Source organism: Atractosteus spatula, chromosome 8, assembly GCF_055471065.1.
Source record: "Atractosteus spatula isolate fAtrSpa1 chromosome 8, fAtrSpa1.hap1, whole genome shotgun sequence".
Taxonomy (NCBI): domain Eukaryota; kingdom Metazoa; phylum Chordata; class Actinopteri; order Semionotiformes; family Lepisosteidae; genus Atractosteus; species Atractosteus spatula.
In genome coordinates this window covers 8,918,196-8,943,543 of record NC_142713.1, presented here as the reverse complement: position 1 = coordinate 8,943,543, position 25,348 = coordinate 8,918,196, and the positions used below count along the sequence as shown (strand labels likewise).

Sequence of the window (25,348 nt, the reverse complement as noted above, 5' to 3'; positions counted from 1 at the left end):
AATCACTACACACTGCCAAATAAATTGCATACAAATAACAGAAAGACACAAATTAACGTCCTGAGATGTGTGTGTTTGGAAACATCCAAGTTCGAAGAGTATTTTGCAAAAGCATAAAGAAAAAAGCAGGATGTGAGGCCTTTAAAAACATACAGGTCCAAAAACTATACCAATAATTTGAAGCACAATTAATATTTGCTTGGTTTCCATCTTAATTTTATTTAGTTATTTAATGACACCAAGCTACATCACAGAGTTTATCAACTGTAACTAACTTATACTATAAATGTTACCATCGCTTTAGAGATCTTGATATTAAGTGTGAAGTGTTAAATACAGATATAAACAATAGCAGGCACATTTTGATGCTTGCATAGACTAAAGCTAAAAAGAATCATTAGTATCCCATTACTCATGAGATCAATTCACATCCTAAAAATCCAGGCGGGTGAGCAACATGCCAAAAAATCTTATAACAGTTTCAATAATATTTTTAAGTTCCAGAAATAATCCCCTAACAGTCAGATTGACTGTTTAAACAGGATAACAAAAATTCACTACTCCTGCAATGCAACAGTCGTCAAGCCCTACGAGCTCAGGGCCTTTTCTTCTGCCACTGCTCAAATTTTCTGCTTTTCACATTTATTACTGTTATCGCAGGAGAGCATTATAAGACCACAAGTACCAGACAAGGAATAACTTCACACAAGGTTCATGAACCTTCCTCCTGTCATCTCCTATATGAATTTTGATTCCTGCTGCAGTATTTCAGAAACAAAAGCTCTCTTCATGGCCTTTAAAAGTTCAGAATAGCACAAAGAAGCCTGAACTACATTAGGGGATCAAGAACAGTGATGTCCAGAGGTGTTGTCAAGATGTCAAGTCACTCACTGAGAAGCACTCCACTAGTTGCTAAAAGAAACGTTTAAAGGTTTCCGTGGAATGATACACTACAGTATTTTTACAACCCCTAGAGTGCTGAAATGTCCAAAAAATAATCAAGAAAAAATGCGTACGCTGTTTTTACGGAAAAAGGAAAAAAAATAAAGCTGCTAAGATCCATCTTTCATTAGGTTTCCAATGCGCACTTTCCACTGTCGCTCTTGGACAGAGCCCGTGGATGAAACAGCCAGGCCGATGAGAGCTGACTGGGGCTGTGGTCAGGCTCCCCGGGCCGCAACAGGACTAGTGCTGGTGTGAAACAAAAAGCCCGCCTTCACCAACGCGCTGTCTATACATCAAGTGCAACGAACCACAAAGCAACAGGAGTTACAACCATACAATAAAACAGGTATTAACTGCACCTCTTTCCCAAAGACCACTTAACTGCCGCGGAGTGGCTGAGGTCTTCAACCAACAGGCATTTTAATCTACTTACAAAACATGACTCACTGCTTACATCCCATTGTTAAGGTGCAAGCATGGTATCTGTTAATAGAAAAGGTATTAAAACGAAAAAAAAAAAGAAACCAAGCACTAAAATGCACTCTTAATTTTACACATGTGGTTGGAGGGATTTTATGAGATGAAGAGCCGAGATAGTTTACAGAATGCATTGTGGTTGGTGCCGGTCAAAAAAGAGAGATTTTTAATGTCTTAACCTGCAGTTACAAACAGGTCCAGGTCTTTGTTTTAACTTTAATTTTTCTATTTTAAATCTGGATTGGTTTCCATCAAAGGCTATAAAATATATTACTTCTCGTTTCAGACCTGTCTGTATTGGTTACTCTGACTCAGAATTATTATACATCAACATTCTGGAACAAAAATGTACTTCTTAGGGATATCAAAAAAATATTGTTTTGATAAAAAACACATTAAGTAAATGATTTGAAGCATGAATGTGTGAACTCTTATTAATATATCAGGCATGTTTTTTTGGTTTCATGCACCTCATAAATTGTTCAGTGCAGCTCAGCTTCTTGCTTTGAATTATTCTCAGTCAGAGTAATGTGGACGTTATTATTTATTTTCTACAAATGTTTAAGGCTTCCTGGTTTACCATAAACTTGGACTGTTTATGGCCACCACACACTGGTGACACACTGTTTTAAAATGTTTTGATGTTAACAGGATCATTTAAAAACCAATAACAGATACATGGGGACATACTGTATGTGTGGAATATTATTAGTAATATCACGTTTTCTGTGCCACATTTGAATTGATACTCAGGAATCAAATGTTCTAACATCAACTGCCAACCAACACACAATCTCTGAAACGACTACCCCCCTCATGCTCATGAAGGACTCTTTCACAACCCACCATCTGGAATATCAATGAGCAGTTTAGCACCTCTGCTGCCTTTGGAGTCAGACTGCAAGCATACAGCTTTGCCTATTGGGAAACAAGTCTTTCCTCGTCTCCGTACTCAACCTCCAAAGTCAACATCAGCTGTGATGGAAACGATCGCCCGACTCATGAGGGCCTTTCTAAACTCTTTTAGAAACATCCAAAATGAGCTGAAACATGAGAATATATGACTACATGTTCAGTGATTCACTAGTTCAGAGAAGGAACATTATACCTATATTATGGCCACCAAACTTGTCCTAAATTAACCTTATACTCTGACCCCAAACCAACAGGCAAATTTGTATTTGTCATTACCCTAACAATGTTCCATTTTTCTGTACCAGAGAAGTCTAATAATTACTGGGCATCCAAGAGCCAAAACACAATCATTCCATCCTGAAGCAGGATGCAGAAGACACTTTTATTCCAGTATGGGGGCGTTGTTTATCTCAGTGATGTTTGTGTTCCAGTGCAGTTGCTGATCTTGGCTAAAGAGAGACACATTAGGGTTGGGGTTCCCTTGAGCAACCGGAATGCAAATGGCTGGAGAAGGGTCTTCTCTCACAAAACCGCAGCAGCTCAAATGGAGCAGATGTCCAGCCGGGTTCATTAGAACTGCAACATCTGCATATTAGATCGCACATAAATCGAGCACTTGGCTGATGAAAAAAGCTCATAAAACCAAACACAAACAATGAGAACGACAAGTGAGAATGGGTCCAGAGAACACCACCAGAGTAATTCTAGAACTCAACAGCAGCTTTCATATAAAGGCACACTGCTTTGCTTTCACAGATCTCTCCAAAAACACATTTATAAACTCTTCTATTTTGCCTTCTTCTGGACATTAAATTGCACTTTTTCGCAAGAGCAGCTGGTGCTAAACCTGACTTTGTGGCCAAATCCAACAAAGGTTATAAAAATCATGCCTGCCTGAATTCTTCCCTAACTTAGTCTGGGTTAAAGCCTTTTTCCTTTTCCACCCTTCCCCTGTGGATTTTTTTCTATGGTCCAGCTGCAATGTTGTGTATTGGTACAATAAAAAGAAATGTTGCCCAGAACAATACTGTTACTTCAGCTGAAGCTCGACAAAATGCTTTGATCTACCACAATCATCCAAGTACCTGTGGAGAAAAGCAAGTGACCTAGGACACAAAAAGAATAAGGCACATGCTGCTGGACAAACCTAAAAATAAAAGAACAGCACTGTCACATGAGGTAGCTTTGTGAATGTCTCACCTGCATTATACTGTACCTTCACGGCCACTCTGTATCAATCCCAGCCAAAAGTCTCTCTGCAGTTACAGGCGCACAATAATTGTTGAAGAGCCCAGGTACTGTTGTTTTGCTTTGCACTTTCATCTACTTATCTGCAACACTTCCTACCTGCAGTTCTTTTATATACATTCTGATTCTTAATTAATTGATTGCATTCATATGACATTTTTTATTCAATGGATCCCAACGTGCTTGACATAGTGGAGGAGACTTACATGATTCACCACTTAAGGGGCACCTGAGTGATTTGTGACAGCCATTCTGCACCAGCAGACTCACAGTAGATTAGCGAAAAAGACTGAAATCATAAAACATTTAGCAAGATTGTTATACGGATCCTGCTAATTACCCATGAATACTTAACCAGATGTAGCCATTTACCTGAAGTTGCTGGGAGCTCTCACTGATGTTATCCTCTCTCTTCCGAGCCTCTTCCAGCAGCTGGGCATTCTTCTTCTTTTCTACCTGCTCCTTGTGCTTCAGGTTGGCCACCTTCTTGCTCTGGTCTTTCATCTGTCTGAAATGTGGGAAACAAAAAGAAATGGGTTACAGCAGAGAGATAACAAGTGCAGACCAAAGAGACTGGATAAGACTGGATAAGAAGTTAAAGCCATTTCGGAAAACCATGCTAATGTTTTCTTGTTGAATGCACTGAGAAAAATCCTTTTAATATAATCCAGGAAACAGTTAAAATCTTTAAAATATGAAGTATGGTCTTAAAAACTATAGAGCAGAAATGGATAAAATATTTTTGGGACTGCAATACTTCCCTTTTTACGCAAAACATTTTCCTTCTTTGCTTTCCCTTACCACTACGCCACACAGACGTTTTGTCACATAGATTATTTTTTTCATTGCAGTCTGTCCATCTCTATCTAGCTGTGGTTCAGACATTCTGAATGGCTAAAGATGCTCCAATTTCTTTGGCTTTTTTACGCCTCCTGTAAACCACTTTGAGAAGCTACATATAAAGGTGCTATATGTAATTATTTATTACTATTACTTCTTCAGTTCTAAAAAATATTGATACAGCTAGTTCATTTTTTAAAGAAAATACAATTGATTCCCAATGTCCCCTTTTTAAAGCTAAAACAGCATCTCTTGGGGTTACATTCATACAAATAAGGACATTTGTTTTCTGAATTTAAGAAATGATTACATACTGTTTCACACAGATTTGCTCATCTGCCTTTCAGCCATTTGGCAGACCGTTAGGAATTGCTGGCTGTGAACACCCTAAACCTGGGGTTCTTAACCCAGGGGGGTCGGGCAATAGGCATCAGAGACAGAATCAACCAAAGATTAACACATACTATAGGGCGGTAATCGGGTGGTTACACATCAAAGGACAATAACAGAGGTAAACAATTAACTATTATATACACCTGCACAGTTAAGACTATTTACATTAGCAGGGTGACTTAGTGATCACTCTGCAATCCCACAGACCATCCCCTGGCTACAAATTCCAGCCTGCTCTGCAGTGCGCCTGGCAAGGGCGCTACATTAATTTCTATTGGGTGGGCCACCATTGCATTTATATTTGTAGCACTTTTTTCTTTTGCACAAGGTTGTCATGATTAGCCTAGCAATGGAGCGTTTTTTAAAAGGTGGCACTGGAAGAGTGAGAGCTAAAGAAAATGTGGAGAAACGCAAAGCAGAAAACTCAGAACAGAAAAAAAAACAAGAAAAATGAGAAAATACGATGAGTTTTTTTAACTAAAGCTACAGAAGTAGACTAAGGTCAACAAAGCCACCACTGTGAACCAGAAGGCACTTCAGGCGTCATCCGTCATAGCTAATTAGATTGCCAAAACTGGAAAGCCCCACACGTTAGGTGAGACTTTTTTCTTACCATGCGCTAAGAAAATGGTTTCAATCATGTGTGGGAAAAGCGCTGCAGAGCAGCTAGCATTGATACCAATGTCAAATGATACCGCGGCTAACCGCATATGAGTGTATGGCAAGAGACGTGGAAAAGCAGGCGATCGCTAAGATAAAAACTAGTGTGTATTTTTCTTTACAACTTTACGAGACCACTGATGTCTCCGGAGATGCACAAATGCTTGTTTACGCCAGATTTGTTGAAGAGGGAGAAATTTATGAGGATTTTGTGTTCTGTTGTTTTCTTCTCCAGCGTGCCACTGGCGATCGACTTTTCATTTTGCAGGACACATACAGTATGAATGTGAGCATGGAACTGACTAAAACAGTTGGTGTGGGAATCTGCTCAGACGGTGCACTAGCTACTGTATGACTGGCAAACACAGTGGGCTAGTCACAAAAGTACAGGGCGTTACTACGTTCACTTTGTGGACACATTGTATGATCCGTAGACAAGCCTTCCCGGCTAAGAAAATGCCCCCTGAACTAAAACAAGTAATGGATGAAGCTTTTTTTTTACTTTTTTATTGTAACAAGCACTTTGAGTTGCAAAAAATTGTATGAAAGGTGCTATATACATAAAATTATTATTAAGTGTTTAGGCTTACAATTTCTACAATGTGATTATTTTAAAATCTGTCTGCATTTGTGTGAAGGGGGGTTGGGGGGGGGGGGGGGGGGGGGGTGTGGCGCGAAATATTTTTAACCCCAAAAAAGGGTTGCACTCAAATAGTTTAAGAATCAAGACTACGCTGTCCAGCCAACAAACATATTGAAAAGCCCAAAGTTAGTGCTTGCTTGATAAGCCGGGCATGTAGGTTCCTTTCATTGTTTTTCTTACTTGATTTTCAACAGGCAAGAAAACAGGTTCATCAGCTATGCCCTATCAGCTCACTCACAAATTAGATGCTTTGAGTGTTTCATGGTCAACCGTAAATGACCAAATAATTGAAATGACAACAACAAAGTTATCAATTTATCGGGATAATGCTGCTATAGAAAGTGACTTACAGAGATTACAACTGCCAATTTGTTTTAACTGTCAAATTTTTGTATCCGTTTACACAGCTATGTCTGCTGAAGACATCAGGGTAAAGCAGTACACCCAAGGATACTGCAGCACTATCTCCACCGGGGACTTGGCCTAGTGTTCTTAACCATTGCTTCATGCTGCAGCCAATATACTGTATACTGCATGTTCTCATGTTCTGTATATTTCTGAATAGAGAAGAGAGACGGTTTGAGGACACTTTAATTATTGACGGACAGATTATACATAAAATTATTTCTGTCATAACTGTTTTAAACAAATGGGACTTGTTCTTCCAAAACCAGGCTCATTAAGGTCGGCTTCCCACCCTGAGTTATTTTGCTGACAAGGCGTACAAAACCCTGGTCACTCTTAACAATACAATCTAAGAATGTCAGGTTATGTTCAAAAACAAATTTCACAAATTCCAAAAGGTAAGATTAAGAAACAACCCAAGAGAGCAGGACTGGGATGGACTGTGTGAAGCACACTGCAAAATGGGGAATGCCTAGAACAGCTGAACAGCATTCTTCCATTTCCAAAGTGTCTTGGTGGTATACAGCCCCAGACTCAGAACATCTAAGAGTCAGCTGGGGTTTTATTAGTCAGCTCATGCAAAGAACAGTTCTGAATGAGCCAGTTTCAAATGTGCTAAGCCAATACATTTTTGCACCTTATCAGTCACCGAGAGGTTGAGTGATGACATCCACCTCTGGAACAAGACCTCCATTCCTCTCTCAAAACAATGCTGTCCTTTTCCAATAACCGGCCCTAAAGTTCCATAAATTCAATATGATAATTATCTTGTAACAGAAATGATGAAATTGATGGACAAAGCAGACACGCAACAAGGCTTGTTCAGCGCGCCTCACCCCTCATCAGAGCACAGAATTGATGAAGTTGGCAGCCCGGCCGTCCAAGAGGTTTCCTCCAGGGGCTTGCGGTTGTACTATAGGACACTTCTAGGGGAAAACTCATTTAACCTCCCGTTCGCAAGGCTCTCCCTCACCCCTCCAAATGAAGAGAGAGAAAGAGAGAGAGAATCTGAACCACAGCATCGAGGAGTGTGAGGGAGAAACAGGCCACAGAGGCTGCATTCCTGTGGGCCATGAAAAGTGCGAGGCTATACCCTAAAAATTCAAACACCCCATTTCTCAGTCTTTGACAGAAAAAAATCATATTTGAACTAAATCCTAGCGAGACAGAAAATCCTTTAGTGAAATTATACTGTAAGCAATTTACCATAAACACCGCCTAATGTGCTTGCCACAGTTTTTTTTTCCTGATCAGGAAGATTGTGGAGACATTCAACCAAGAAAACGATTTGCTTCACAAGGGGTTCTCACCTCTTTTTGGCTTGGGAAGCCCCCCCCCCTTCAAGAAACTGCTCTAAAAAGGATCCTCCTTGATTTAAACATCAATGTATAATTATAAATAACGATGCTATGGGTTTTATGGTTATACTTGAGTATGAGCATCCGGAGAAAGTTTATTTTTCTGCTGATGGCTAGGAGACAACACTCTTCTTTAATTCTGCCATGAGCTGATGGCAGCTGAAAGATGATGATACAGTAAGATATTCCTATACTTTTTCAATCACATAGATAAACAAAAACCTGCATTTCATCTCCTTGTATATTCAAACCATGATTTTGCTGCCAGTGCCCAGTACTCACATTCACACACACCCACAGTTATACACTCCCTACAGACTCTATGTACACATACTGTATATGGTTTGCGGCAGAAGGGAATAGTGACCCGATTTCTACACACATTACACAACACACCACAGTTGTGGACTTTCTGCGATGGACTGTACCCACCTCCCATGGAAGGTGTGAAAAAAAAAAACTCTGCTTCCACCTCAGAGAACCATTCCCTCTGAAGAAGGCGAGGACTCTATCTAAGGATGAGATGGTTGTGAAACTTGTTTACCAGCCACACAGTGGGTTTTGGGGTTTAAGTGGGGGCGTTTTGTGAGCGAGAGAGAAAAAACAGAGAGTCTATTTCAGGTTACAGCCCCACAGAACCAAACCGCTGGGGTGTGTGAATCATAGGAAGGAGCAAAAGAGGGTGGCAGTGTGGGCCAGGCAGCCAGAACTGTGGGGAGGGCAATTAAAGAAGAGGGGAGTGTTTTGTGGTCAGGAAACTGAAATTAAAGGCTTCGAGTTTAGGCCCAAATGAACGTTGAGGCCCCTCACAATGCCTCCTCAGCCCTTTCTCTGTCTAACACTGTCTTGAGCTGCAATAACCTTCATTCCTATACCAATGAGTGCGCAGACACATAAAAAGTATTTTATTTCATTCCCTTCTCCAGCACTGGGTATTACTAAAGACGGGTATTATTTTGGCAAATATACTTATAATATGGCTATTTGAATGAATGGCTAATCTCCCAGGTCTGAAATGCATCAATAATAACTAAGGTTCTCCATGAATCATGCAGATGAAGTGTTAGGAACTTATTTGTTATTTGTCACAGAATGAATCAATACAACTAGGTACATATAGCCGATATATTTTAAGGGCTGTACGTTTTGCCATCTTTCAATATTAGTGTTTTATTCACTACCTTCTCTAACTTCTGTTACTTAGAAGATTTATTTTTTGTCCCCTTTGTGGTGACAAGTTGTATATATGCAGAAATGTTTGTCTCCTTTGGCTTTTGAAATGTTCACACATCTGTATGGCTCCAGCATTTTCACAACAAGCTGATTTGGTTTTTTAAAAAACAGAATTACAGGTTCAGATCTACCATTATAGGGTTCATCTAGTTTAGAAGAAACTTATATTCATGTTATTTTATAACCAAATCTAGATTTTTTTTATGAAGCCAGATTGCTTTTACATGCGGTTATTTACTGGGCAGAGCCCAGAATGTTCAAGCAGTGCATTTAGCTCTTTGTCATTCTTTTGCCTGGGTTTCAAACCGCCACTGAAAATACAGCCAGAGGTGTATAATCAGATCAGGCTGAAGCTTTTTACAGAAGAGGATTTTCAGAATTAAAATGCCTAGAATTCAGACAGTAAGCCTTGTGTGAATATGTATGAGAGAGGTCTGAAACATTCTTAGCTTAATACAAAAAAGGAAGCACCAGAGAATGCTTCTTTTGGAGCAACTTGTAGCTTGAGTTAAGTTGGAATATTACGAAAAATGTCACTCCTTATTTATGTCTATTGTAGGATGTCCATCATGGATGCTAAGAAAATTACAGATCCGTCAAGCACTGTGCTGTTATTGAATTTTTAACTTCGGAGAACATGGTATTTGTAAAATTCCTTTGGCACAAATTCCTTTCAGGTTCAGCAAAAACAACGAAAAGAAGAGTTGCCAAAGACGTGCTATCAGTTAAGTGAAATCATGCATTAAAGATTTTGAAGCATGTGAACAGTAAAAAAAAAAGCACAGACAGCACATGAATTACAACTTCTGTACTATCACTAATCTCAGCAGGATAAATGTACAGATGCAGCCATTCAAAGTGCGCGTTACAGACACGTACCGCAGGTGACGTCGCTCAGTATGACGCAAGATGACGCGGGGCACCGCAGTACGTGATTGGTTGACCGACAGGGGCACTCGTGGTCCGTTGGTCTGTCGTAGAAAGACAGTAAACGTCTTTGCTGTGCCCGTTGTAGGTATTGAATTTTACCACTGAAGGGAAATCTTAGTAGCTGAGCATAAAAAGAATAGGAGCATACTGTAACGCGTGTGAAGGTCATAAACGATATTAATTTTGGAACATAAACATACAGTGTATAGCTGGTCTTGGTACTTTAAAGAAAAAAATACACACCAGTATTCCATTTCTCCCTAAACATTTTAAGCTTCGAAGTCTTTAACTAACGCGATACCGGAGTCAACAAGCATACTTTTAGAATTTGATTAAAAGGGAATATAATATGGAATCGCGTATCTAAAGAATTTAATAATGGTATTCGTGTGCTGCGACAGGGCTGTGTAGGGCTGTTTCGCCTGCCTGTTCATGTGAGCTGTCTTGTAGACGTGACTACCAGCTGACAGGTTGTGTTTTCGAATCCAGCTGGTGCTGGTCTTTTCTTTTAAGAAACATTTCTTCGAAAAAATAGAATAGCGATATTATGGACAATCAATTGACTTTTATATTTCAAAATATCGCAACATGATCGATATTTGCGATATTTTGAACATATCTTCCCTTCTGACAGCGGTGCCTGCTTCTATTGTGTGTGTGTGTGCAACAGAGTAAATTTTTAATAGCGTTTTAAGCGAATAGGTAATTAGATTGCTCGTAAACCTAATCGCTTTTTCTACATAAACACAGCATGATTACTCTCTGAAAATGCTTTTCCTTTATTTTTAAAGTAGGCTCAGATTTCAACTATAGATCGTATTATTATAAACTTTCTTGGAAAAATGTATTTTATGTAAACCATGTTTGCTATTAATTCATTTAGGGCTAAAATACGTTCATTGTCTTCCAATCGAGTCGAGTTGACATTGGAAGCCTGCCACACCCGGACTGTTAAACCAACGCATTAGCACGTCAAAGCCCATTGAGGGTATTGAGCCAGTATTGGCTTTAGTATTCCCCCCCTCTCCCCTCAATTCAATTCAATTCAAGGTGTTTTATTTGCATGACAGATGGGTACAAGCAGTGTTGGGTATGTATATTGTAACGCTTACGGCAGACAGGCACTGTGTAACAGCCGGCGCACCAGAGCAGCGCACCGAGGGAGCGTCTGCATTTATAACTTGGTTTTTAAAATTAGTCAAGCAATATGAAGCATCTTCTTTTACTTTTGAGTCCCTTAAATACATTGAACACAGCTTTCTCACCACTTAAGATTGCTCTTGATACCATCCTTACACAAAGCAGAAGGGAGATTTTAGTGCCTGAGCATAAAAAGAATAGGAGCATACTGCAACGCGTGTGAAGTCCATAAACGATATTAATTTTGGAACTTAAACGTTCAGTATATGGCTGGTCTCGGTACTTTAAAGAAAACATACACACCAGTATTCCATTTCTCCCTAAACATTTTAAGCATCGAAGTCTTTAAGTAACGCGATACCGGAGTCAACAAGCATACTTTTAGAATTTGATTAAAAGGGAATATAATATGGAATCGCGTATCTCAAGAAATTAATATGCAATAACTGAGTCAAGGGACTCAGAGGATCCAAGGCTAGACTGAGTATAATAGGCTTCGGGCTTCTATTGTGACATCTACTGTAAATTACAGAAATGTTAAAAGTAAACAAAATAAAGTAACTAAAATGTGGTCTAAAATCACCCCTTTAGACACCCCTTTTACTTCACTGGTGTCAGATATGAAAGGCAATAGTCTCCCGTTCTGTCTGCTGTGTGTTGCAGCAGAGGGACTCCCTGCCGCTGAAAGGGGCAGAGTAACTTGCATGCCCTCTAGTACAGTTTACACATGCACGACTTTAAAAGCTAGCAAGACAGGTTTCGATTCACATTAGCTGGCGAGCCTTGTTAAAAAAACGAATGATAATGTAACATGCCACTGTTCATGAACAAAGTTATACTGAGATTTCCTAAGATACGCGATTAAAAAATAAATAAATAAAAATTTGAATCTCCCGCGGAACACATTCCATAAGAATCAGTGGTTTTACAGTATATATCGCCTTTAAAGGTGGCTTCTCAAAACGCTTTACGGGATAAAAACAACCAGAACAGCAGCAACAACAATATTGTATTTCGTTGCACTTTGAAAACCAAGTAATAACTTAACTATACAGTACGTGCAAACGTTTCGTATGTTGCTGTCGTGAATGTCTGCGTACCCATAAGTATCTTATTTGCCTTGAGTCTGTCTACAGTATCTCTGTCCCACTACCCCCATCTCTCCCTCAATTCAATTCAAGGTGTTTTATTTGCATGACAGATGGGTACAATTCTTGTTGGGAATGTATACTTTGATATTTACACCCGGCGCGGCACCGAGGGAGCGTCTGCATTTATAACTTGGTTTTTAAAATTAGTCACGCAATATGAAGCATCTTCTTTTACTTCTGAGTCCCTTAAATACATTGAACACAGCTTTCTCACCATCCTTACACAAAGCAGAAACTGTCCGATGACTCACAGTACAAGTGGAAAGATTACAGATTTTAATCGTCTTTAATTTTGTCTTTAATTTTGCCTGTGGAGTGTATCTTATTAAGCTCTAAATTGCATTTTGAGCGCGGTTTTTTACTTTTTTTTAATTGCATTTTGGGCGCGGACAGCACATACAAGGGTTAATGAACTGCGCCAAGAAATTTAAAATAGTATTCTTTAGGTGTGAGGGTAGGAGTGGACCGCAGCAGGCATAATCAGCAAACCAGGAAAACAAAGAACAGGACAGGTGAGATGTGTATCCAGAAAGCGAGTGATCAGAAAAAGGAAATGGAAAACGCAGAAAAAGAAAACGCTTTACAGGATAAAAACAATAACAACAGTAGTGGCTGGGCAAACGATTTTTTTTATCGAAATACAAATTGAGATACTGTACTGTATAATGATGTGCATGAACAAAGGTATACTGCAATTTTCCTTAGATACGCGATTAATGCTTCGTAGGAGGAGGCGGTCTTTTCCTCTTGTCTAACAGTTTGTCCACAAACAAAACATTCCTGTTAGACAAAAGGAATTGAAAAAAACCAATTTTGTCAATGAAAACCGGTGTGTGTGTCTCTCCCTGCTGGATGTTCCTCTCACAAACTGCTGAATGAATAAAATAATTTTATTGAAAATGCGTTTGCGATTGTCTGGTATTTAATCTGGTCCCTTTTAACTGTTTTTCGATCTACTGTATTGCTTTGAGATGCCACTTTTAAAGGCGATATGTAAAATAAAGTTTTTTTTATTATTGTTATAGAGAAACATGATCAGATTTTCCCTGGTTCAGAAAAAAGATCTAAAGTGCTACACATAACTTTCTTAATTCGATGTATTTAAAGCAGTGAACTACTGTAGGTGTCACATAACATTCAGAAATACAATCACGTATTTGACAAATAAAAACGATTATAATCTAATCCTTCCACGTTTGATCCCAAAATCCCAAGAAATATAAATCTTGACGGGTAGAAAGCTATGCTGAAAGTTTATTAAGATGCTTAGAAGACAAAGATACTGTATCAATTTATGTTGCATTAGCCTGATTATGATTAAAAAACACATATAATTAAACACGCGTTTGCGATTTAAATCAGAACACGATTTAAATCAATATCGATTCCATATTATATTAGCAGAAAAGCTTAAAACTACCACTTTTTCACACGCTATTTCACATGCTAGTTAAATACTTCGATGCTTAAAATCGTTAGGGAGAAATGGAATACCGGTGTGTATTTTTCCTTTAAAGTGCCGAATCCTGGAATCTGACTGGCTGACACCCCTCTGAAGTGGTTCCATAAAATCTGGTATACGGAAAAGAAAGCGTTGATAAATACAAGTGTCTTTTAATACACTCTTTGCTGTGCTCTTGAGGCATGACTTTTTGCATGACTCCAAGGCATGACTTTTTTATGTATAAACATCAGTATTTACTGCTATTAATTACTGTACGATTTATAGTTGAAATCTGAGCCTAGATATAAAGTTAGATATAAAGTTAAAATCTTGACAAAGCAATGTAGGAAATACAGAGAAAATAAATTCTTTCTGACATCTAAAATCAGTTTCGATCAAGGTCTCTAAAACGAACAAGAAAAAGAAGATTTTCGGAGGGCAATTACGCTGTGTTTATATAGAATAAGTGATTTATGAGCAATCTAATTTCTTGTTCGTTTAAAACAGTGAAATGTCAGCTGTAAAAGATCGCACCAGAAACAGCACTCACTCTGCCTGTCATAGACGTTCAGGAAAGGCTGAATGAAGTCATGTCAAGTACAATAATTCGGAGAACAATAATACCAGTTGTAGGACAGTATATAAGGAGGATAAGGATTTTGAAGTTGACTCGAAATCTGATAGGTAACCAGTGCAAGGACTTGAAAACAGGTGTAATGCATCCCTGATAGGATTCTTGCTGTCATATTCTGAACATATTGAAGATTGCTCAGTGTGGATTTAATTTCCCCAGTGAACAGGATGTGCATTTATTAATTCTAGAAAAAAAGCCTTTCTTGATTTCTCTAGTTCTTAGTTTCTCTAGTTCCCTTTAAAATAAACTATTATTCCACAATGCAGAGTATTACATGGCCAGTATTTACACATGATATTTGTGATTTAAAGAAATTAACACAAGCAGCTTTTGGAGATTTAAGTGTTGGCTGAGTTATTGCAGGATAAAAGACTAGAGATGTTGGCAAGAAGAAGATAGTTTGGGGAAAGCTGAGGAATACACTTATAACAAGAACACTTCCTAATGGGGTTAGGCATACTTTTGATGAAGATGATGAAGTTAACAGACTATATGTTTACATAGATACTGAAATAAGGATTGTATTTTAGATTATGTGTAGTTGCTGGCATTGAACTGTGTGTTGGATGCACATGAATTGAAGGAATGGGCAAACATAGCTGATGCGGATCCACAGAGCCAGCATATTAAGATGTTTATAATTAGAGGCAATTTGTTTAAATAACTAGGTATGGATACTGATGTGCAAGAGAGGTGGAAAGGCTGTTTCCTTAAGCCAGCAGTAAAAAATATTTTATTCTCAGTGAGATGCTGCCATTTCATAGTGGGTTTCTAACACTGTGTATAGTTCCATCCACACAGTGCCTTTACTTCCATTTCTAATCTCTTTATCCAGTACAGAGGATTTGGAGCCTATCCCAGTAAGCAACGGACACAAGGCAGAATACACCCTGGACATAGCGCCAGTCCATCACAGGACAGACAGACACAAACACACACAGACCAGGGCCAGGTTTCCCATAAACTAATTAACTTACCAGTATGTTTTGGAGTGCGAGAGGGAGTCATATCACACATATGGAGAAAAACCATGTAACCCAGAGAGAACATGTAAACCCCACACACACAGGATGGCAGGAATTGAACCTAGGACCCCAGTGCTGCAAGATAGCAATGCTAACCACTTTGCCACCATTATAAATGGATGGATATCTTAGTTATCTTTCTAGTTCACAGGTTTGCATGCATAATTTAATTTTGAAAGCCACTGAGACATCAGGTACTACTGTTGTATTTATGAAAAAGAAACAAAACAAAAAACATACTAACAACTGTGCCATCCTACGCCTTAGCTAATACATTTTATTATTCATAAACAGTTAACATTGTTAGCAAAATATTTTGAATTATATTTAACCCTATTTTTTCTTTAGTTTTGTATTTAACTTATTATATGATAGTCAGACTTAATGTATATTTGAACAATGAAAATATATTTTTACAAGATTTTACATTAAGCACTTAAAATTAATATGGTTAATAATAGTAAACTGTAACATGCTGTAACAAGATCGGTTAAACAGCGAAGAAAATGCTTTCAGAGAAAATGTTTCAGGTGTGAAGAACATAGATCTCCAATGCAATTTCAACCAAACCTGTTCCCACACACCCTGCCCCCACTACCATTAGAATATACACAAAGCACTCAAATCTTTCGAGCTAATGATCAGGTGACCCGAGAGAGAGCGAGAGAAACACCAAGGGGTATCACCAAGGGTATTAATAATACGATCTATAGTTGAAATCTGAGCCTAAATAAAAAGAAAAAGCAAGTGATTAGGTTTATGAGCAATCTAATTACTTATTCGTTTAAAACGCTATATAAAATAAAGTTTATTATTAATTTGCTGCACAGAGCGGTGAATATTGTTATGCATAAGACAAAGATAACGATCCTGATCAGTTTAGAAATCTGTGTACGCTGTAAGGTTTTTACTTCTTAAACTTTTAAAGTACACGTTTTGAATAGAAAGAAATCCTCTTCCTGTTACAGTATGTATAGCAAACTAGCACGTCTTTTTTCTCCAATCAGAGGGGTGTCAGATGGTGTCAGCCAATCACCATTCTGCGTTGGGTAGCAACGGGTGACTGTTCTCAGGCGGAAGATGTAAACAGCTTAATGTTCGTGTTAAATAATTTTTTAAAATTCAATTAAACGGGCACAATTAAGACATTAAATATACATATACATACTGTATACAGTACAGTTTGCATACGGTAATATGTTACGCGATTAAAAAATAAATAAATAAAACTGGAAGGTTCAGCACCAGCTGGATTCGAGCACACACCCTGCCCGTTGGCAGGCACGCACCTAGACCAGTCGGCTACAGTCAGCTCGCATGAGCAGGCAGGCGAAACAGCCCTACACAGCCCTGCCGCAGTACATGGATATAATCATACCGTTATTAAATTCTTGAGATACGCGATTCCATATTATATTCCCTTTTAATCAAATTCTAAAAGTATGCTTGTTGACTCCGGTATCACGTTAGTTAAAGACTTCGAAGCTTACAATGTTTAGGGAGAAATGGAATACCGGTGTGTATTTTTCCTTGTGATATTTTAAGCTCTAGTTGAATGATAGGTGTCGCATTTTAAATCATTTTCGTAGTTAGAAATTATGAAACGCCCTGTTAAAAGCAAGGAAGTTTTTATGCCCGTTGAAGTAAAACAAAATGCCTGACAAAGTATGGCTTGGACAGATTCCAAGTGCTTGTACAAATGTGCTAAAGAAATTATACTTTGAGTATACAGCTTGTCCAAAGTCATCCATTATTAATACTATTAGTAATATCTCCGGTAAAGGCTTTGATGCATAAATATTTCTGATAAAGGTAGGTTGTGTACTTTTGTCCAACTGAGCAATCTTGCTTTCATAAAATATACCAACATTTTAATGACTGAAGATTAACATGCTGTAATACACTGTTCAAAATTAAAGGCTCAAATGCTGTACATGAGAGGTTAAGCTCCCCCTGGCGGTTTTACAAGGTGACGCCGGATAGTTTCCGGCAGAGCGTCAAATGACGCGCGATTAACACGTCACACTGCGTGACACTGCGAGATGCCGCGCCACGCCCACCGGGGTATGCCGCAAAATAACGCACGCATTTTGAATGGCTGCATCTGTACTCTTTGCATTTTAGTAATGTAGTACTGTACAGGCTAATAGACTGAATTGATGATAATAATGGCCTTATTTTACACCACTGACATTTAGATACAGTGCATTATTCAGCTTTTGTTCTCCCGCTACATTACCCTTGCTTACTGCCCTGTCTTTCTCACGCCTGAAGAAGGCTCCACGGCCGAAACGTTGTGTTTTCTTTCTTCTCTTTTCAGCATGGAATAAACCTATTACTTGTTCCATTATTCAGTGCATTTACTACAGAATCCATAACTTGTCTTTCACTTCCTGAAGATGCATGTTTAACAGTTTTTGTCATGAGAGGGTTGCTTGTACTTTTTGTATTTCATTCTGACTGCAAATGACAAAGACGTTTGATTTGACTGTTGAAAAAGCATGATGAGAGTATCATGTAAAGTAAAATTTCTAACACAGCTATGACCAGACAAAAATAAAAACTGAGAAAGCAGCGGGCAGATGTGTTTAGTAACTGCAGAACCATGTAATGGGTAGTTTAATCGGTGAGACATTTAAAGGTGGTTTTAATATTCACTGGCCATTTTAACATTCAAAGGCTTTTTAGGTTAGACCTTATTGTTTTACAATTATTAGGATCATCATTCATCATCTCTCAGTCACATGGCAGGCAGCAAATACCCTTGTAGTTAACCACAAGTGAAATAAAAATGGATATTGGCATTATTTTCTTTTTACACTCCCTAAAATAATTTTCTTTTTACCACTGTAAGTGACCCGTCTGTATTATCCAAAAATTAGCAAATTACTAGGTATGAAAACACAAGATTACTTTTGATATCGTAAAAGGACTTTACCTTAGAGTGAGATCCTAGGAAAGAGGACAAAAATATCTTACTGTAAAGAAGACAACAGTGGCCCCATTTATTGTTATGTTAGGAAATAAGTACTGTGCCGACTCATGTAACCTAGGCACATGCCTGACACGCGCAGCTCACGAAGACTTCAACTGATTGCATCTCTGTGATTCAGAATACAAAGCCAACAGCAGTGTGGGCCGGTGGTTAGGATCTTGGAATAAATGGAAGCCTGTGGGTTCCAGTCCCGGATTAGATGCTTTTGTTGTACTCCTGAGAAAGGTACTTCATACAAATTAAGCCAGTAAAATACCCAGCTGTAAATGGATGCCAGCGTAAATAAGCCAGATATATAAATGTAAAATCCAGGGACCCAGAGACACTTTGGAACTGAAATCATCAAAGGACTGTTATAGCTTTTTACTTCACTGTGCCACCTCCTGTCTACAGCTGCCTACAAATGACCTCAATGGGAAAAGAGCTCTCAGTCTCAAACATAAAAACACAGGCAAGGCTGAACAATATGAAGCCATTTGGCCCATCAAGCTCTGTTTGCCTATTGAACTGAAGATCTCATCCAGATGTTTCTTGAAAGATCCCATGGAATGTTCTTCCACAACATGGCTGGGCAGCTTGTTCCAAACTCCCACTCACTGCTGCTAAACATCTTTTCCAAACCTCAATGACATGGAAGTGCTAGCAGTTGCCATTTCACCTGCAGCTAGGAGTGACCTAAGACATGGCTTCAAAGACACACCCCCACTGCAAAAAATGGATGCTGTCATTTGGTTAGTCATACAGACTTATCAAATGGTTTAAAAATGTAACAATCTGATATATGAGAAATAGCAGCTATGCTATGCTATTTATAGCAGCAAAGGGTGAAGTATAACACAATTTTTGGAACTCTGCTCTTTATTCTTGATGGAACTCACACCTATGCTGTCATTAGTAAGTGTCACACTAAACTTATTTACCTACAACTTTAACCATTGCAAAATTAATCTCTTCTGCCAACACGCATGAGCGTATTGCAAACTGCTTTGTACTGGAACAACAAAGAAAGGTACAGATGAGGGCAAAGTTCTTGGTATGTGAGAAAATAACCTTGGTGGCACAGAATACATTTCTGTATAGTAAATACCATTGTATTACTGGTTTTCAGATACTGTGAGGGTGTCTCAGTCTAGATGCCCACACTAGCTACAACTGACTCACTTTGGCTTTCTTATTTAAGCCAAGCAACACATAACAGGCCTAAAAAGGTATCATGCAGCAAATGGAATTGAAAGTAAAAGGCATTTTCGTGTTTGAAGCACATGCGGTCGTAGAGTAAATGAAGAGATCAATAAAATCTGAAACTTGAGAGATGTCAGTTTAAGTAAGAAATACATAATTGTGTCGTAATGGCAGTACACAATATGCTGTTGAAATGTACTGTATGGATAGTTTTTATTTTCATGTATTTCAAAGGTTATCTACATAAATGCTATAATAATTATGAGTAGAATTCTAACTACATTGTTTTAAGTGCAAAAGATCTGGTCAAAAACTCTATGTGCTGAATATGAAGACATTTACACAGCAAATATCAGTAGTGATTATTTTATTAAATGTAATAATGATTTCCTCAGTCATACTTATGTCAGTGATGCCACATCTATGTTTCTTAAACACTCAACTATCCTTTTGAGCGGAAATTTTAGTCATTTACAGTAGCTAATGTACTCATAAATAAAAATCTAGATTCTATGTTTCTTTAAAAGTGAAATAACTAAATTTAAAGAACACTTTATAGAAGTGTAAGTTGATAGTATTTAGCATGCACTTTGGTGGTACGGTAGTTAGTATAGCAGCCTTCCAAGCATTTGACCTGGGTTTGATTCCAGGCCAACAGGAATCAGTGAGGAGCAGCAGTTAAGAGTTCTGGACTTGTAAGTGGAAGGTTGTGGGTTTACATTCCAAGTGTGACACCTTGTACCCTTAATCACTTTCACCTGACCTTCTCCATTAAAACACTGCACCATATACATGGGCGCAAATGTATTTTTGTGTAACCTTTCTTATTATTCTAATCAAATTTGGTCATAACCAATGAATAACTTGAAGTTATTTTTCTGTGTACACAAGATGCACAAGTGGTGGTACCAAACCAAGATTTGTGGACCTTTTGTGGAGTTATGTATCAAGGCAACTAAGACTTACTGTATATGGTATGCAAGAGGTGAGGCTCTGAAATGAAAAACCAGAATACAGGGCTTTTCTGCATCATAACTTTGCCATTGAGAGTCACAACCAGTTAAGAGTGAAGAGCAGTGTCAGTGTGTGTTACATGCAAAGGGACATGTAGATATTAATTCCATGTTGATGCACAAAGAAGAGAGAGGAAGATAGTAAGGATATGCAGCACAGGTGAGAAGGGGCACATTCACCACATCCATTTAGCTCTAATGTTGTGCACAGCAATCCATTTTCCAATGACGACAAGAATGTGGGGGAATTTAGCATCAGAAAAATGTCGGATGACCAGAGATACTGTGAAAAATTGCTTCTCATTTTATAAGGAAGTGGATATCACTTAATCTACAACATAGCAGAAGTGGGGTTTTGCAACAACGGGAATATTTATTAATTGCGATTTATGAATGAAGCCATGTCATGGACAAGTAAATATTTTCCCATAAACAAACAAAAACAAAACAAAAGCCAATAACAAAATGTATGTGTATTAATCTGGAGCACTCTCAACAGTCAAACTCCTACACTTAACCTACAAACTATAGTTTACTCTTCAGACCTCAGCATTATGGATTATGTTGCTTTTCAAGCAGAAAAGTAGTCTCAGTTCAGTACCAGCTTGCATCTTCCAGTGAATGCTGTAAACCACTATCTTTTAAGAGCTAATCACTTGTGCATGCAAGTTTTTCAGTTCTCAAAATAACACATTTAAAGTCATAATCATGATCATCTGAGCCAAAATGAACAGTGAAAAGGAAAATAAATAAAACCCAAGACAAAAATATGATTTGTAAACATGACTGACAATTTTGAAAAAGATATGAGATATGTGAAAGCTAAGAGAGTTGCTAGAAGTTGTATCCAAGTTTGGAATACTTGGCTTGGTACTTCATATTGAAAATACTAAGCTGATTCTGTATTTTAGTTTAGGAGGTCACAGGTGCTGAAAAACCCTGGTGGACATGGTGGATCAGAAGCACAAGTGAGCCATATCTTTAAAACGTTAGCAAGTTTCCAAATGTGATTTACAGTTTTCTTTTTCCTTTTCATTTTAATAAGCAAGATGTGTGCTTTTGTCTAAACAAAGTGACTCTTATTTCAGATTTTTCCAGCCTCCACAGTAACATTTACCTTTTCTGAAAGAAAAAAAAACACAACACAATGCTTCCCTGAGGCATACGCTCGTTTAAATGACCCTAAGCCAAGCACACTTGGTAAAGTCTGGAGTTGAGTTTACTGTAGTTCTCTGGCGGACCTCTTTGCACATTTAACTGTTTGTTTAATGCCTATGAAAGCCAAGAAGAACTTAAAAAATCAGAAGATAGAGAAGAAAACGGTACTTGTAAACGATGGAGGTTGGATGACCTTTTTCTAAAAATTTTGCGGCCTAATTTTCCTGTCCATTGGTCCCCCTTCCCGAGGCGAACGACACACTGGGGAGTTGTTTCAGCACCTTCAAGGCCAAACACAACCAGCCCACTGTGGTGCTAGTGCAGAGATCCACACAGGCCCAGCCCTATACTCCCACAAACACAGTTCTTGGCCTTCGCACTCAGAGGCCTCGCTGCTCCCCAAGAATTTATTGCTTGTCTTCCTCGATGCTGCATGTTATTGTAGTTGACGTCTCATTTAAGGTCTTACAACATTTCTTTATTAGCTGGGGGGGGGGAGGTGGGACAGTCTTATTTTTCTTGTACCAAATTCAGCAAACTCATAAATACTTTAAAGCCAGGCCATTATCCTCCCTGTAGCAACCGCAAAGGGGGAAGCAGAGCTAGACGCTTAAAATGACCCCAAAGAACCATGTACTTCCTTTCTCTCTATTTTAGTTTTTAGCAGTGGCATAGTACATGATTAGACTCAACAAGCAGAATGAGTACACTCTTTGAAAAGTTAAATATTTGTTAAGAAGGACAAGCTGGAGACTACCTTTTTTGACAGATCAAACCTGTATCAGGGATGCCAAACTCCAGTCCTGGAAGGATGCAGTATAGCACATCTTACATGACTCTTGATATTACCATAACCTAACAAACTTTGGAATGGTGGTAAAATTGGCCCAATTAAGCTAGTAATTGGATCAATTTGGTCCAATTAGAAGAGCTCAAATGGAATAAAACCCTATAGACGATGAGGGCCTCCAGGATCACATGGGAGTAATGCCAATATTGTTTTTATCTGTCACTAAATCTAAGGAAAAAAAGAGCAATCCTTGCTATTCACCAACATACTGTATATCAGCCAACCAAAGGAGAATCCGAATTGCTTGATCTTTTTAAAAACGTTGGAAGATGGACGAAAGATAAAACACCGTAGAAGCAGAACTGAATTCTGCACAGCAACCACTTATCATCCTAGAGGGGAATTTTGCTCCAAAAATCTGCACTCAGGATAGGAAATCCACTTGGTTACAGCTTCAATTCTTAAGGAATAACAGTTTAATATGACAGCTTACGTATACCACTGAATAAATAAAAAAAAACACGAATTATGTCAAATAGAAAGAAGATTCTGTATCTTGTAGTCACTAGAGATTCTGTGCTCGTTTAAAGCTGTTATCCACAACTGTGCACCCAAAATCCACTCTAACAAAACCTGCATTCGGGTCACGTTCAAGGCTCTCTGAAATAACCCCTAATGTGAGGTACTGGATCCCCTTCAGGAGTCCGTGGCCTTGGCCTGCTGCCACTGCTCCCTACTGGGCCCGGGATGGTGTGCACACAGTGGTATTCAAAAGCCACACGACAACTAGAAACACATCCTGCTGGCAACAGCTGGAGCGAAAGAGACAGTCAGGCTTTCTTTACCCAAGGTTTCTATTTATACATCTCCCCCCCAAAAAAACACAAATGGGGGAAATACATTTTATCTAGCAGCAGATGAACTATTCACATTTTAAAAGTTAACTTTTGTTTCTGTTTTGACAATTAAAATGGGGAATGTTCCGGAATATAAAGAGTGAAGAAGCTAATTACTGTACCATAGTAGCCTTTTTAAGACTACAGGGACCCTGCTTGTGACTTGTATAGTCACAAACCAGGAATGACAGACAGAGTTGCTGAAGTGGCCTTGCATGACCGAAACATTCGCTTCATGCTTCTCGGTCCTGTGGGCTGCAGATGTAAAGCCTTCCTGCCTCGGCGGAGAGGAGGAGGCCACAGGTCCCTCTTCTGGTGACAGCGGGTTGTGAGGCCACTGTGCAGAACAGCTCAGCCGGCAGATCGGGACATAACAGCTCAACACCAAGCCCATCAATACACTCAGGGGTAGCCAACCCTAGGGTGGCAGAAGGTGGCCATTCATCATAGCCGATGCGCCACTGACATCCACAGAGCGTCACAGGCCTTGAAGACACCATGCTGACATGAAGGAACAAGTTAAGACACACACTGGAATGATAATAACATATTGTTCCAGAATTGAAGACATCTGCTTCTGTGAGTGAAAATGGAAATTAATAATCGCTCCATTAACCCGTACCAAACCAAAAAGCAACCATCCGTGTTATCTTTTCACCTCTTTATGCACTACTCCAGCTGGGACCCTATTATTTTAGCCTGCAATTCATTAAATTCATGTACTGCTATACTTAGTTTTTACTTAGGAACAGTAAACTGTTACCTTTTTCCCCTTTCTTCTTTACACATTTGCGGGCAGAGAATTAATTATTATCAGGGCAAGGACAGAAAATGTTCAGGAACAGCATTTTCCTTTTTTAATTAAAAATTTTCTCAGAAAAACTAGCTCCTTTTGCAATGAAGAAAAGCATGAAAATATCTACAAGACAGTACAGTAAATTAATATAAACTTTTATAACCAGGCTACCATAAACTCTTGTCAGAATATGTAAGGCTTTTCTTTAATTTGCTCTGAAGTGCAGCTTAAGGTCCCTTTCTTTTTAAAATGTACTGGCTTCACCTATTAAAAGAAACTAAATTTTCAGCATTGATGAACAGCTATTGAATAAAGCCGCTCTTTAGAGCCATTAAATCGACCCCCAAAAAGCCAGAATTAATCCCTGGGAAAACATGCCAAAACAAACAGCTTCTTGTTGCAATCAACCCATTTTGAAATGCGACGCCCTTGCCGAAACACACAGGCAAAGCGCCAAAATCCTGTTACCACCCAGCACTTCCACACATAGAGCAAGCAAGAATACACAAGTTGTGCCAGCTCGAGTTTCCACTACATGAGATGCCAACAGCCATACACTTAAACCATACCTACATGCTGTTAATATTCTTTGTTTACTTGTTAAAACTCAATCCTATCAAAGGCCCCATTGTCAAAAATGCTACTGTTACATTCTGAGTATAATTACAGGGTTACATTTCTCAAATAAAGCTCTGTTTTGTGCTTGAAAGTGGTTTAGAAAAAACTGTATATATTTACTTCAAAGCTTATGAGAGAAAAAGAGGTCTAAGAGTACCTGGCCATGGTGGCTTAATTACTGCTTGCCTAGTTCAGTGTAACATTACATTATCTTCTAATGTAACTCATTGTTTTTATCACTGCTGTGGTTTGCTATGTCTACATTTTCCTTCTGAACTATGATAAACAGTAAATTAATTTCAGGAAACAGAGGCCTTTTCCCTTATGTCATTATCGGGAGTATCAAAACATTTATTAGCTCATGAAAACGCCACATAAAAAACATACAAAAGTAAAACAAACGGGCACATAATCAACTAAAAATTATTTCTTTTTTCATTTTCTCATCTTTGCCTTAGC

At 38.6% G+C, this 25,348-nt stretch overlaps 1 protein-coding gene across 2 annotated transcripts in view; it reads right to left on the bottom strand.

The window, feature by feature from the left end:
* Positions 1 to 25,348, bottom strand: part of LOC148829164 (ELKS/Rab6-interacting/CAST family member 1-like) — a 348,267-nt gene that overhangs the window by 169,632 nt on the left and 153,287 nt on the right. For both annotated transcript variants that reach the window (XM_088923624.1, XM_088923625.1), the window contains one exon: positions 3,958 to 4,093. In XM_088923624.1, the coding sequence (XP_088779750.1) occupies positions 3,958 to 4,093 (136 nt within the window). The remainder of the gene's footprint in view (positions 1 to 3,957; positions 4,094 to 25,348) is intronic.